The 15701-nt window shown below is 44.3% G+C and overlaps 1 protein-coding gene across 1 annotated transcript in view; it reads right to left on the reverse strand.

Moving 5' to 3' along the window:
- Nucleotides 1–274: 274 nt before the first annotated feature.
- tanc1b (tetratricopeptide repeat, ankyrin repeat and coiled-coil containing 1b) overlaps nt 275–15701 on the reverse strand; it is a 40695-nt gene continuing 25268 nt past the window's right edge. The window contains exons 10-22 of the mRNA XM_079170064.1: nt 15391–15499; nt 15048–15170; nt 12795–13031; nt 12422–12607; nt 11637–11715; nt 7310–7443; nt 6988–7111; nt 6703–6878; nt 6390–6522; nt 5421–5512; nt 4840–4986; nt 3223–3323; nt 275–3112 (exon numbers count right to left, since the gene is read on the reverse strand). Coding sequence (XP_079026190.1) covers nt 1393–3112; nt 3223–3323; nt 4840–4986; nt 5421–5512; nt 6390–6522; nt 6703–6878; nt 6988–7111; nt 7310–7443; nt 11637–11715; nt 12422–12607; nt 12795–13031; nt 15048–15170; nt 15391–15499 — 3361 coding nt within the window. The 3' untranslated portion in view covers nt 275–1392. The remainder of the gene's footprint in view (nt 3113–3222; nt 3324–4839; nt 4987–5420; nt 5513–6389; nt 6523–6702; nt 6879–6987; nt 7112–7309; nt 7444–11636; nt 11716–12421; nt 12608–12794; nt 13032–15047; nt 15171–15390; nt 15500–15701) is intronic.

A 15701-nucleotide genomic window follows, 5' to 3' on the forward strand; every position in this document is an offset into this window, starting at 1 on the left:
TAGCATTTCACACAGTGTATCCCAAATAAAAATAAAAAAAGCAAACACTGAAATTGATGCGCCATTATCCTGTAGTTCCCGTTTGTGGCCACAGAGGCCGCTGTTGAGCAGATCTTAGTCCCGCTTTATTGATCTTTTTTGGCAGCAACCAAACGGCTGCACAATGATTGTCCTCCTCTTTAGGCTCATGATAATCATTAAGTCCTCTCACTTTGGGCAGACTTGTGTTTTAGAATAAAAGTCAGTAGACCGGTTTGTTTTTTCCTCAGTGGGTCTTTATTTCTCTCCCATGGTGGCTATGGCAGTAATGTTCTATTACAGTATGTGATCACAGCTAATAAAGCTCACAATACTGAAAACATGGCAACAATTGCATTTAACGTACATATTAAAATAGAGCTGATGGCACTGCGCCCCAAAACCGTTTCTGTTTTTATAGATTTGTTTTTACTCTGTGATACAAACTGCAATTGTAGCATACACTTAAACTCAACGGCATTGAGAATCATTAAATGTCTTATTAGCTGTGCAAAAATAACTATATAAAATATATTGCTTTTACAATTAACGAAGCCATTGGCGCTGTAAATAAATTAAACTAGACAGCAACAACAAGCCGATACAGAAAGGATTTCAATTCAATGTTAATGGTGATTTATATAATGTACAAACACATTTAACAAATGGGGTTTTTTTTTAGAACCTTGAACAACTTTTCAACAACATTGTGCATAAAACTCAAAATACACAAGTCTCAATTTGTCAATACACTGAACATAGATCTTCACAGAAAAGAAGGAAAAAATACATATTTATATAATATACACAAGAGGATCTATAACATCCTTCGTAAAACACAGGAATGCCCGTCCTTTTAGACTTTCTTACACCTTCACTGAGGACTCTTCTCTCAGCACCATGGACGTAATGAACACAGTTCAAACCCCCATTTCACTGTTTCTGTAATAACATTATGCTGTAACTGAATATGTTGTTTAAGCACTTGAGCGGCTTAAGTGTGTATAAAGTGCTCACTGTCCATGTTGCGTTGATGAGGACTGTACACTACATGTCCAAATACTTCCTTCAGTGCAATGTCTCCAGCTTGGCTGAATGACGGCCGACATGTTGTCATGTAACAGAAGCTGACAGCCACAAGCGACAGGTCGGGAGGAGAAAAAAAAAAATCTGGAGCATTCAGTACACTGCCTGCAGTCCGTGTATTCACACAGGAAAACAAACGGCTTGCAGACTGTACTTCATGCAAGGCTTTAAAAGAGAGACTATTGGGTTTGGGGTTGGTTAAAAAGAAATGAAACAACTCCTCACTTGAGATATTTTTTGCTCGTTTGTGTGCGCTGTGGACTGTATGAAAGATAAAACAAAACATCTCTACACATTCGACTCTATAAACGATCGCTTTGGTTTCATTGAAGCTCCGTGAATGGCGGGATTATCTCGGGCGAGGCCAGGCTGCTTGGGTTTGCTGTCCATGAACGAGTGCGGCATCGCCATTGCTGGCTTGGACTCTTTGTAACAGTTGGCGGCTTGGCAGAACTTCTCTGTGAATTCCATGGCGTGCATGCCGTTTTGTAAGCTACTCATCGCCATAGCACCCTGAGGTGGCGGAGGTTTGTGCTGCTCCTGGTAAGTGCTCACTGTTTTGGCGTACGGCAGCTCACAGTCGACGGGCAGCAGGCCCATTGCTGACATGTTGTGACACACTAGACCGTCAGACGAGTGGTTCAGCCAGCTGCGGCCCGCGGACTGCAGACTCGGGTAACTTTGCAAACCGTGGTGCTGCTGCTGCTGTTGAATTTGCTGCTGCTGTTGAATTTGCTGCTGCTGTTGCTGTTGAATTTGCTGTTGCTGCTGCTGCTGTTGAATTTGCTGCTGCTGCTGCTGCTGTTGAATTTGCTGCTGCTGCTGCTGTTGAATTTGCTGCTGCTGTTGGAGGAAGCGTGCCGTCTTGTCAATTATGCCCATGAAGGGTCTGGGTTTGTACTCCGTTGCAGAACCGGCCTGTTGGCTGTGCTTCGTTTTGTCAGAGATCTTGGTGCGGACATCAGGGCCCAGCTTGCCGCTGTCCGACAGACTGCTGCTGGACGCCAGGCTACTGGTGGAACTGGACACGCGCATGCTGCTGCCGCTGCCTCCCTGGGATCCCATTGCACCACACATCCCGTCCTTTCCCGGGTCAGTGTGGTTCCCCTGAGGTCCGGGACCAGAGCAGGCCAAGCCGTCCAGGGAGGACGCAGAGTGGACAGACAACCGGTCTTGCCCCTTGCTGCAGGACGAGTAGGAAACCTGGGAGGAATGAAGGCTCTCGTTTTCACAGCTGTGACCCGTGGAGGCGGAGGCGGCCGCCAGCGACACGCGGTTCCCGTACACAGGCTCGTCAGCCGGGGGCGGCAGAGGGCTGATGTCGATGCCTGGGCCCGGCTTCAGCATGCTGGACATGTGTCGGCTCGGTAAGGGACTGGAGGGAGCGTACTGAGATCTGGCCCCTGCCACGCGGCCCCCCGCGGCTCCTCCCCCGACCTGCATTGAGCTCATATGCTGGTTGGTCTTGACTATCTGGGCTTGCTTGGTTGGCTGCAGGACCAGGCCCTGCTGGGCCAGCGCCTCCCGGTGCTCTCGAGGGTACCGGTGGGGGGGGAGCCTGCTGGGGCCTGGGGGTGAGCTGGGGCTCAGACTCTGATGTCCCAAACTGTTGCTGACAGGCGGCTCAGGGGGTACGACTCTGTTGTAGGAATAACTGTTCTGTGACCAGCAGGCTTCAGTTGTTCTGTCGTGCAGCGAGGCCTCTGGCTCCTCCTCCTCCTCCTCCTCCTCCTCCTCCTCTTCCTCCAGGATGTCTCTTTGTCCGTCCATGCTCCTGGCTAGGCTGTGCTCTGAAGGGTCCTCCTGTCTTTCGTCTTGCTCCTGGTCCGACTCGTGGCCTCCAGACGCCTGGCTGGACGCAGCTGCAGCCCCAGCGACTTCTTTAGTCTGAGCGCGCTGCATCTGTTTACACTCGTCTTCCACTCGAGCCAGCAAACGACGGATTTCCCGGTTATTGGGGCACAGCTTGGCTGCTTCATGCAGGTCAGCCAGGGCCGCCGTAAACTGCCTGTGGGATTGGAGAAAGAATGAAGAGAAACATTGTTAACCGGATCCAGACAACATAATTCACCACTAATAACCGGAGGAGCTGCGGTGGAGCTGCGCTCAATAGTTTACCTGCTGCTTCTTTTAGCTCTCGCTCGGGCGTAGTAGGCCTCGTAGGATTTGGATTTCAGCTCCAGCGCTTTCGTTGCAAACTCCTCAGCCATCCCAAAATCCTACAAGAGGAGCAGAGTCAATACATTAGTTCGCCAAATGATATTCAAGCTTGATTTCAATCACAGAAATACAGATTCTAGAATATACAGCGCACACGTTTCGTCCTTGTTGCTCGTTTTATTTAGTGCTTTCAAACTAAGTAGTGACAGCATTTGACCCACGCTACGTCTCCAGACACCCCGGGTGCTGTTAACTCTAGAAACACACAACAGACTGCCTCATGGTGCCCGTTTCCCCTTAATACCCCTCTAGCTTTTGGGATGTAATCACATTATCAGCTGGTTTGCTACAAACGTCTTCCATGACTAGACGAAGACTTATATAAACACACTTTGAAGAAGAGCTTTTCTGTAGAAACAACTATGCACAGAAACAGCTTAGAAATCCTCATGTTTGCTTCAGTCATTTTCTTTTTTTAAATGTCCAGTCCTCCTGCAATAGTTATTATGAATTTATCATTCTGTGAAATCTCTTCTCGGCACAGAAACTCTGGCTGAGTGAGCAGACAGGCCGGCACATGCAGGAATTGAAAAGATTTGAAGAGATTTGAGTCCACTGCCCAGTGGGCTTGTAGCTTCCTCCCGGTTACCATCTGAACACTAACAAGCTTCCCCTGCCCACACATGCTCAACTCATTCCACAAGCTGGAGTCTTAGTCACCGATTTATCTTTGCCTACAACATTTCAAAACAAATACTTCTCAGAGAAAGAAGATTTTCCTTGGAGTGCCCAATCAGCTTCAGTTTTTTTATTAAATGATAGAAATACTTTATAAAGTAGCTGTGAATGTTTAAGGAAATAAGCTGCAATAGATCTGAACTCAAACAGATGAATGGAAAGCCATAGTGGCAGATGTTGGGTGGTCAGTTAGAGAGGCAGTGGGCAAATTAACACATTACAAAATCATCCAAAGGTATTATTATACACCAGAATGTTCCTTTGATTCTTTTTCTGGAAGCAAGTAAGTATCAGCGCGGTTGCATAGACCACTGGCAGAATCTCCCCAGCTGTGCTTATTAGGAGACTGGTCTCTTCTACCACCAGGTATAACTTTTGAACTTGCACTGGCAACTTTAATGCCGCTTCAAGCATTGTTCTCTGCCATTTGAAGAGCTAGACAACAAAAAAAAACAGGTCTTGCTGAATGTTTAAAATTGATGACAGACATTGCCCCTGTTGAAGCTCTAATTACCAGGACTAATAATTATTGTTAGATTTTTCTTTTCACTTGTCTGATGAGATGTGGTCTCATCTCTTACTTATGTTTCAGTGTTCTACTTTAGCCATTACGTTTGCATGTATTCAAAGAGTTAATAAAACAACTTTAATTACAGAAAACCGTGTATTCTTCAGCAAATATCAATATATTGATGCCCCATGATATTCATTACTCGCTTACAAATAAAACTGGTGAGTGAAACGCCTTGTATAAACAGTCATTAAAGGATCGAGCTAAAAATAGCAGCACTGGCTGAGGAACACAGACAAAAGTGGAGTGTCACTTGAGAGGCTTACATTGGTTTTTCTGCGACAGCGGGAGAGATTGAGGTACAGAGAGACCCTCAGGTCTTTAAATGCCTTCAGGTCGTCGCCAAAGCCTTCTCTAGGAAACTTCCTCAGGGCGTACTGGTACCTCTGGGCCGCCTCCTTCATCTTCCCTTTCTGGAGGACACATGGAGGGCAAACATGCAGTGAAGAAGAGGACAGAAGGAGGAGAAGAAGAACGTGGGGGGGGAGAGAAGCAGGGCAGAGGTATCTGCCAGATACTCCTGCAAAGCTGTTCTCCGGCTTGAGCCGTCCCTTCTCATCAATCATACATACAAACCACAGGCAAACGACACACACACACACACACGACCAGTTTGTGCTTTCTCCCACAAGCTCGATCTGTTAAATGTTAGGCATCGATCATGGCTCCTTTGTTAAGTGATGCGTAACATACACATCTATTCATTTTCTGCATTTAACTGAGCTAGAGGAAGGATGGTTATCACTTTGATGAAATCACCTAATAATAACTCAGTACAGCTGGGCAGATAAGGAACATGAAACCTTTCATTAAGACAGAAAAGTGCTTTGGAAAGTATTTTATTTACCTTGTAGAGTAGGTTTCCCTCCTCCATCAGCTTCTGAAGGAGGATGATCAGGATATCAGGCTTGGAAGTAGCCATGGCCCAAGCTGCGTTCCCTGTGGTTGCAGAGGGGAAAGAGAGAAGAAGCGAGGCGGGTCATGTTGTTGTTACTGTTGCCAACAGGAGGTCACTGTATTCTCTGGAAATTGGTACGAGGTAAAGTTACCTAAAGATTGTACCTGATCGATCGTAAGGTGACGTTCTGTAGCCTTAGTTTATTGAAGGCGGTTAAGAAAGAGTTAGGAGGGAGAGTGGAGAGAAAAGAGGTCATGCAAGAGAAGTCATTTGCAGTGAAAAGGAAAAGGAAAAGGTGTTAAGTGTTTTGTGACCACATATAATTATGTGTCAATCAACTTGAAATGGCCTTTGCGTTGTCAGCAGTAAATGCATGCAGAGTTTTAAACTGTGCTGAAAGAAAATATGTGGGTTCTACACATTACTTTTTTTTTTCTTTTTTTTAAGCCGCAGACCCAGATAGCTCTATGAATGTCATTTAGGTGATAAGTCACATTCTTAAATTAGCCAAGCAGAGCATGAGGGAGAAGAGGAATGACACACACACGTGTAAAAGTGAGCATACACACACACACACACACACACACACACATGCACACAAGCTGAACAGCGAGTGAAAATCAGGAATGGAAACAGGGTTTCTCCAGAACATTCCACAAAATTAAATCTGATCTCATTCTCAGCACCATGAGATACCGAGCAGACAGAAACGAACTTGACGTCGAGGCAAAACAAAATGCTTAGTCTCTGTGTTTATTGAAACGTGAACAAACTTCGCAAACCAAAGACACTTTCTACAGACCACAGGAGTAACAGCTGACTAAGTGGTGAACTAACTGACAGCACAGAGTCTCTGCACCAGCACCAGTCGTTGTTCACAGCTGGACATAAGAGGGGAAAGAAAAGCTTCGTGCTTACCCAGCTTGGCCCCTTTCTTCAGCAGAGTCACCACCACCGACGTGTTCCGACAGCCTATGGCTCTGTCCAGAGGCCTCATCCCACTGTAGTCTACATGCTCTATCACGGCTCCTCTCTCCACCAAATACTGGACCTACACGAGAGCGCCAACAGTTAAAAACTCGGTGTTGACAGTCATGAGCTGGCCTAACGCAGAACGGTATGAGTGCAATAATGGCCAAGGGACGCTCTCAGTTAACGCTAAATGAAGTGTGGTGTTTGCGTGCGCCGCTGGTTGCCGTGTTTTAGGGCGTTTTAAACTATTTCCACTTACAATCTCTGCATCTCCATAGAAGGCAGCAAGGTCCAGCGGAGTCCGTCCATTCTTGTCTGTGTGGTCGATGACCGCACCTTTCTCCACCAAAAACTGCACGACGTTCTTGTGTCCTTTTAAACATGCCCAGCTCAGGGGGGTCAGTCCCTCCTTGTCCATCGAAGTCAAAGATGCACCTTTGAAACAAAACAATGGTCGTTAAATACTTCATATTCACACATTCCGCTAATGTGAATGATGGTATTAATGGTGGATGCTCTGTGGCGCTGATGTTGTGTAGCTCACCTTTAGAAAGCAGAAACTCCACGGTGCTCAGGTGACCCTCGCAGGCCGCCACCATGAGTAGGGTCCTGCCCTGCTTGTCGCTGATGTTGATATCAGCACCGTGCTGCAACAGCAGCTCTGCAATCTAGGAAACAAAGTCGGTCAGAGAACAGGCATCAAACACGGGACATAAAAGTCAACCGATGCAACAATACAATAGCACACCCGGTTCCTTAGAAGAAGACAACGGTGAGGTGTAATTGTGGTTTGAGGCAGTGTGATTGCTGTGGACACAGAGGGATAGTTTGTCTGACGCAAAAAAGAGCAACTCGGCGCGTCTCACCTGCCAGTGTCCCTGTCTGACGGCGCAGAATAGAGGAGACACGCCCCGCCGGTTGACCTGCTGCACCACCGCCCCCTGCTCCAACAGGAAGCTGCAGACCTCCATCTTCCCCCGGCCGGCTGCTGCCGTCAAGGCTAAAGAGAGGACGAAGGAGGAGCTGTTAAAATCTTTATTTAGATCTGTACAGAGGAGCAACTTAAGGTAAGGATGCAGCACAGTGGTGAGATAGGGGTGGAATTTAAAGCCTCACACTTAACACTAAGCCAGAGAGGATACAGTGAAAATGTACAGTACACAGAGACAACATCAAGGGTCTTTAGTAACCCAAGTGTGTGGAAAAGGAAAGACTTGGCTCTCAATACTGTTCGCAATCCCAGAATCCCTCCTGTTCTTCAAAGACGAGCAGAGGAAAGCCGGCTAATGCTTGGTGCTAATTGAGTTTAAAAACAGACAATTACGTTACGCTTATTAAACTTATTAAAATTCTGCCTCGAGCTCCCCGGGCCTTGTACAGAGAGCGACGCGAATCCACTCATTTTATGCATCAGCAGACAAACATTAGACAACAAAGTCAAACAATTGTGCTAAACACACGTTCTTATTTAGATCTTGTATCTTTTTCAGAAGACGATTAACTGGATTTAACTGCGTCTGATTCATTTCTAACAAAAAGAAGAGAATGTGTGCTTGTGTTCGGTGAAGAAATCAAAAGACAAATTCTTGAAATGTTCAACGCTCGCAGTTGATCGGCTGCTGCGGGCGTACGGCAGCAGATGGGCCGGTCTTAAATGAGCGCTGGTTGTCAAAACAGAGTGAGATCCGCCGTAAGAATGGCAACAGCTCTGCTCTCGTTTTCACCTCGGAGAGAGTTAAGGTGCCGCCGAGCCTCCGTATCTGACTGACTTCATCCATCTGGATGAACAGTCACGAGAGGCAAACAACTCCGCCCTCCATCTGCTCCAGATATGGAGATCCTCACACGCAGCTCAGTGAAGAACAATGATTTTAAGATGCTAAATTTAGGCTGCGTTAGGGGCTCCAGAGAGCAACAAACTATCAACAGCTGTGCAGTTGTTGATGTTGAAAGTGATCCATACGTGATCCATATCTTCATGTTAAGTTAGTATTTCACACTCTTCATTGATGGAGCATCTCAGCATCCCTGCTCTTCAGAGAAGGAGCTCCCATTTCTACATTTGGTCATTTATTGTTTCAGTTTGACTCGCCTCTTCCTGTCTAATCTTGCCTTATTCTATCTTATCTCGTGTGTTGTAAGCTATTCATCTGCCTTGTCTCAACTCTGCTCGTCCTACTCGTGTAGACCACCTTCAAAGCCGCCTTAACAGTGTCCTGAGGAGGAGACTCTGAATCACCATCTGATAAAACAGATGTACAAAGTAAACACATAATAAAGTCCTTATCCACCACCACTCCACTACTAGGCTGGAGAAACAACAACGGAGAGGTTGTGACCCGGCGTTTTAGTAAAAAACTTTGCAGATCCATGAAACAACATGGAGCTGTTTTACCAACACTGATTAAAGGCTCTAAATCTAAATAAAATGTTTACATAAGAAATGCATTTATGCTGAGCACACAAGCATTCTGTGAACCAAATGTAAGTTCTATTATCTGAAAAGTTTTCGTTTACATTTCACCGCTCCACATTGAAAGACAGAAATCAGTGACGAGAAAGGAGCTCAATTTCCCGCAGCTCATGAAGGGAAAGTTAGATTTTCTATTTATCTAGGAGCATTGATTTATGCATCAACTTCCTGTTTGGAAGCGTGACAGTTTGGAGGAAGAATCTTTTCTTCAAAACGCCGATAAATATAGCCTGTGAGAAAAAGTATCTTTTCATCAGTTAACACAGGGTTGGCTTCAGCGCTCATCGTAAAATGCAGGTGTTTGTCACTTGATGCGAGAATAAAGAGCATCTTTTCCCCAGGCACCTGAGCAAACCCACAAATAGCTGCCTGGGTTAGCTCATGCTGTGCTCTTGTTATACAGTAGAGACACTTGCGCTCTTTGTACATATGAAATAATACAGCAGAGGATGAAAAGACCTCGAGTGCATTTTAAACTGCTCATATTCAGATTGTGTCCCCTGTATTTAAACCATGCTGACTACAGTATTAAGAGCGGAGCGCCGTTTCTCCACTAGCTTAAGACCCCTCGAAAGAAAGCGAGATCAGCATGAACATACAAACTCAACAAAGACGAGCACTGTCCACCAAATGAATGCTCAATTCCAAAGAAAATTGGGATCCTGTCTGAAATAAAAGAAATACATTTGTTTTTAAGATGCTTATCAAAATGACAGAGGATGGTCTATACCCATCTGTACATTACAGGGGCCAGAAACAACAAAATGATCCATGATTTACAAAAGATTACTCTCCTGCAACACGAGGACTTGTTGATCTATGCCTTGATTCCTCTGCTGCTGTGTTTTCACCTCAATAATCCTTTGCAGGTAAATTACCTTTCTTTGCATAACGGTAAAGAGGTTTGCATCCTAAGAGGGGATTTTAAAAGATGGAGATTCCACAGATGTGCAATTCAATCTGCCTCCATTTAAACACAGGAGACAGTGGGCCTATTTGCATAGAGATGTAATCTTCCATTGAATTTTAAATATGAAATACATCTTCCCAGAGACAGGTTGTTATCGGAGAGTTGTTTTGGAGACAGCGATGAATGGGCCGTTTCAGAGGGGATATTGCAGGGACTTTGTCGGTTTTGGCATTCTCTGCATCAGAGCGCAGACTGTTACCGGGTCGGATTATTAAATCTGCACGCCGAATGGTAGAAAGGGGATTTGAAGTGAAACTGAGATTTAATATAGTGCTGCTCATTTCTGTTGTTTGCATCCAGCCAACACGGGCACAGTCATTTCCCCTGTCTGTAGTGAACTGCTCTACCTGTAATACACCACTAAATGTTCATTATACGTCTATGGGTGCAGAAATATTTGAATATCCGGTCGGGCAAAGGGTTTTGGAGTCCCTTTGTTTCAGGTCAGAGGCGCTAAAGCGAACCTGTGACCTAATATTTAATTACTTTAGAAGGCATGCAAAGAGGGTGCTGACTGTGATTTAACATCCACTTTGTAAATAGAGCTGAGAGATAAGTTCAAGAGCATGGTGACTATTACTCACAGTAATAATCATGTCCAGTTTACATATCAGGTTAAGCGCTATGACTCAAAGCGTTGGTGCTTTATGTTTTCAGCAACAAGAAACGCAGGTGTTACGATTCTTCCAGGAACACAGAGTCCAGTCACATCAGTGGAAACAGAGCAGCAGTTCCACAAAGGAATATTTCAGGGGGGACGACTCTTTGTCCCAGGACTGTAATAAGGTCTGAAGTCCTGCAGTCATTGAGCAGGACACAAGCACCAGTTAACTACAGCGTGGACAGCCTCTCCGCTAATAGGCTGACCTACATTCCTGTAGCACCAAACTTTTACAGATACATCCTGCTGGCTTACAACTGAGACAGACATAAAGAGACTATTATTAAAATAAAATAAAAATAAAAATCTATTCTAGTATGATTGTGATTGTGCACAAAAAAAGCATCAAACGCTATTGTCAAACAAGAAGGGGTACGATGTGAACATTTATAGCTCGGATTACTTGAGTCTCAAAGCAAAAGCTCACATTGAAGATGAGAGGCAAACATTTCAAATGTGTCCAATATTTCAAAAAAGTCACGAGAAATATTGCAGCTCTAAGCCTGCATGTCTGAAACTTAGATAACGTCAAAGAAATATTTTTAGCACTTAAACTCAAGGTTAATCAGGCAGCAGCACAAACCTACCAGTCGCCCAAAAAGAGAGGAAAAAAAGGAAAAAAACTAAATCTAAGTGGATTATAAACAATATGTAATTGGTAAACGTTTCTACCAAAATGTGGTCTTCAATATATCCAACATCTGGTGGAGTAACTTCAAAATGTCCAAACTGTTGGCAATATCTTAACATAGAGCCCCAAGGGATACTGGAGCTGAAGTCCAGCGGCATGTTGGGAAATCTTTGTTCAAAGGAAATGCCGTGTTAACCAAACTCAAAGTAGAAACCCACATGAGCCACAATGAGTAATGCTTTCACCAGAAAGCGCAGGAAAACTTGAAACGGCCGTAGAAATGCACACACATTTGGGATGAGCGACCTCCACATCAAACAGAGAGCACTACTTTGCAGAAGAGAGACACACGACCCTCCACTGCAGCATGCAATAACAGCAGTGAGGTCCGGAATGTTAAAACAGCAGGTGATGATACAAGGGAGCCACCTAATGCAAAAAGATGGATGAAAACATACCTGTCTCTCCCCACAGAGTGTCATGGCCATCAATTTGCACAGCGTGCTCATTATTCAATGCCAGCAAGCCTCTCACAACCTGCCAAAAAAAGAAACTTGGATTAATGGCATACTGTTTCAGCATAAGATATCAAATAAATCTTCAAGAGGTTATACAACATGCTAATTTTGTAGAAGAATGGCAACCAATGGGATACCGCTGGCTGAGAAAATTCGTATAAATTAATCACAGCAGACTAGAGGGCCGCTCGTTCCTGAACCACTGCAGGGGGTTATGTGAGTTGAGTCCAATCTGATTAATACTTTGACTTTAACGGGGTCTCCTTCTACATGTGAGCTGACAGCTTAGCTTGGCCCAGTTCTGTTATCCTGAGCCGGGCCTCAGGATCCCATTCCAACTAATGAGGAAGCCAAAATAAACCTTAAGCCTGCATCACACCTGGGCAGCGATCCCTGAATCCTGCCTTCAGACATACACGGCCTCAAGTCATCTTGAGCCGTGTATTGTGTCGATAGCTACCGCTGCTTTCTGGAATATTTTGTTGTGAAAAACCCACAGGGAAGGATAGCGGTGCTGCTGTAAAGTACGTATTAAACGTGGCGTGCATTTTCGAAAATATGTTGTGTTTTGTATGCGTGGCTCTTTCGTTTCTTCTTTCAAATATATCTCTATCTGTAGTCATTAAAGATTCTCTATCACATTCTCAGGTCCATTAATTGTTTTTACTGTACGTGGGCGAGGGTGCTGGAGGTAAAACATGTGCACGTGTGTGTGTGAGTCAGACCTGTGTGTGTCCCATGCTGGATGCCCCTATCAAAGCCTGCTGCAGAGCTTTGTTCTTCAGAGCACAGTCCTGCTGCTGCCCCTCAGCACTCCATTCCACCTCCAGCAGGTACTGGATAATCTCTGGGTGTCCTCGGAGAGCAGCGTGGACCAGAGCACACTGGCCACTCTTATCTACATGATCAACCTGGTGGGAATAAAACATGGTTAGTTGTACCTGGGATAAATGTTCTGTGTACTGAGTTATGTACCGCAGCAATGCGGCTGAGATCATTCTGTGCAGATAGACACGACTTTAGCCTGAAAACAGGTTCAGTTTAGATTTTTCTAACGCATCTTTATTCATAAAAGGGTTAAACATGTGGGCTCCTCACCTTGCCCCCCCTCTTGCAGAGCAGCATGACGAGTCCCAAGTGTCCTGCAGCGGCTGAGAAGCAGAGGGGGTTCATGCCATTTTCAGACACCACGTCTACGCTGGCCCCAAACTCCAACAGCAGGTAGGCAATTTCCTGGTGACCGAGGTGGCACTGGACGCAAAGCACCGGCGCGTTGTTCAGGACCTCTGTGCGGTAATTCACGTTCGCACCACCAAGCATCAGCAGACGGCTCACCTGATTGTGCAAATGAGACGCAAACACAGACAGCTGGTGTTGGAACAATGCTATCAAAGTGTTACCATTTGTGCACTTGTGTATTACCTGAAAACAGTCCCTCATTTATAAGCCCTCTTATGTAAAAGGTCTTTTAATGTTTCCTTTTAATTAACTGAGCTGAAGATGAATGTAATTGCAAAAAGGAGGAAATAAAAGACAACATGCTGTCAAAATCATTACATTGAAACATTTATGAAGAATATACTGCATGTGAAGGATCACATGAATCCTTATGCACTCATTATTCATCTTCAAATGTCCCTGAAGTTCCTTCAAAAGGTAGATAAAACATAAATTCCACAATATTAATCAAAGGGATAACAGATACAAAAAATAGGATCTTCTTGACTTTGAAATAATGTAGCATGAGTTTGTTGGATGTGCATGTGAGGCGTAAACCATTTTCTAAGCCCACGCATTTTCCCCAACGTATGACTTTGTGAGCAGCAGGTACAAGGACTCATTTAAACAGCAGCAGAACCTAGAGCTCTTACAAAACATTCGACGCTCTCCACCTAATTTCAGTGCAAACGTGTTTATTGCTTCAGCTTCAGCTATTTTTCTCCAAGCAAAGGTCAGACACCAAATGAAGTGGTCACATTCTACTGAATGCAATTATGAAGTGAGTTATTCTCTTCCTCGATGAGGAAATCAATAATGAATGCTTAGTCAAACAGAACCACGGAGCCCAATGACTATCCGACAAAAAGGGAAATTCAATTGTGTATTTTTCGTTGGATCCGAAGTGGAATGAATTAACACCGATTTTGTGTTTATTCCCCAGAGGACAGAACAAGGAGACTCTGTAAATGTCTCTTTGAGTGATGTTCTACTTACACACAATAACTCGCAAATGGACATTGAGGATGACAACAAGTGATGGAATATCACTGAAATACTATAATATGTGAAATAATTCAGCTTCAAGCCGGAATACATCATTGTGACATAATCTAGGAAAGGCCAATGCCCCCATCCCCAAGATATAAATTATATTACATTTGGCCAAAGATGCAAACTGAATGCATCTGCTTTCTTTTCTTGTCTTCTTGGGTCCAAATAAGCAGTTGGAATCCAAACATTTAGAATTAACTAATGTAACACCGACGCACTCTTTTCACTTGCTCTAGTCTATAGCTTACATTAGCCACACACACCCTACATCAATCATTGTCCTGAACATACTGAGACACGTTCTTATCATTATCATATAAGTACAAATGGGACATATTGCAAGGAGGACAATAAATGCCAAAAGAGGGTAATGGGAGACAAATGTGAATAATTGCAAAATGTTATGAGAAAATGGGAAATGTGAGGAAAATAGCAAATGCTTCAAGAAGAAAGATTAGGCTTTTATATTTTTACAATCAGCCTGACTCTAATTATTTTTATATTAATTTACACCTTTGCCTGCCAGTTAATGGTTTTTAATTCCAGCCTTGGGGACGAGAGACGACGATGGATCAAGCTAATGGTAAGAAACGGGAGGAATCGGTCTGGGCCGATGAGCATCCTTAGACTGCTTTTTATGGCAGCTTCAAAAGTTAATCTGTTCTGAGCTCACGTTCATCCCCATAAGTATGTGTAAGGAATAGAGCGTGACATTTACAATAATTCACAACTTAATTGCCATCTGTGGAATTACAAGAGCGTTCAGGGAGGACATTTAAGTTCTTCAGATGTCACTAATAATACCATGTATACTAATCATCGGTTTGAGTGGGATTTGAGAGTTTTAGGGACATCATTTTGGACTTTTTTTGGTCAATCAATCAATCAACTATTAAGACCAAAAATCTATTAATTATCAAAATGAAACTCTAAAATACCGGATTCCAAGGTGATGTCCACAAATTGCTTAAAAAACAGGTTTAGTTTGGGAAGCCTGAACCAGCTGATGTTTCGTCATCTAATCAGCTGCTGGTCTAACTGACACACAAGAGCCGGTGCGGAGCCGGAGAACACCTTTACCTTGACGTTGGGTGTGTAGAGATTCCTCAGGGAGGCCAAGGCTGCAGAAAGGCCGTCGGCACTGCAGCTGATCCACAAAGCCTGCAGCACACTGGATGACACGCCCGTTCTCTTACTCAGGCCCTGCAGACACACACACACACACATAAACACACACCAATGCATATATGAATACACAAGGATTTAAACACACATACATAAAGTCAATGGACTTGAGCTGAACAAGTGTTCCTCTTCTCATCTCGTGGCACATTCCTCTGGTGAACTACACTCAAACATAAATAAATAAACAGAGAGTGAACACATCCCAGAATGGATGCATGTATGGCTTCCTCAGCTGTACCTTGAAGATGTGTGCTTTGAGGATGTGGTGTCCCAGCTCCATCGTCTGCTGACGATTAAGTTTCCCCTCTTGGCGGGAAAGCATGAAAGCCATAAGAGCATGACCAGTCCTGGACGAGGAAACAACAGAGACGACACTCAGCTATAAAGGTGAATCGGTAACAAACAGAAGGACAGCAGAACACCAGGAGACCTACGAATGTTCATAATATCGTCTCATCTGGTCTTCTGCTTCAGCATAAACTTTCGATGCTATTTTTTTTGCAATACATAAATCTACGGATGCATTTGGTGTTCATCTGCCCCACGTCA

The sequence above is a fragment of the Pholis gunnellus genome (assembly GCF_910591455.1).
Source record: "Pholis gunnellus genome assembly, chromosome: 12".
Lineage (NCBI taxonomy): Eukaryota > Metazoa > Chordata > Actinopteri > Perciformes > Pholidae > Pholis > Pholis gunnellus.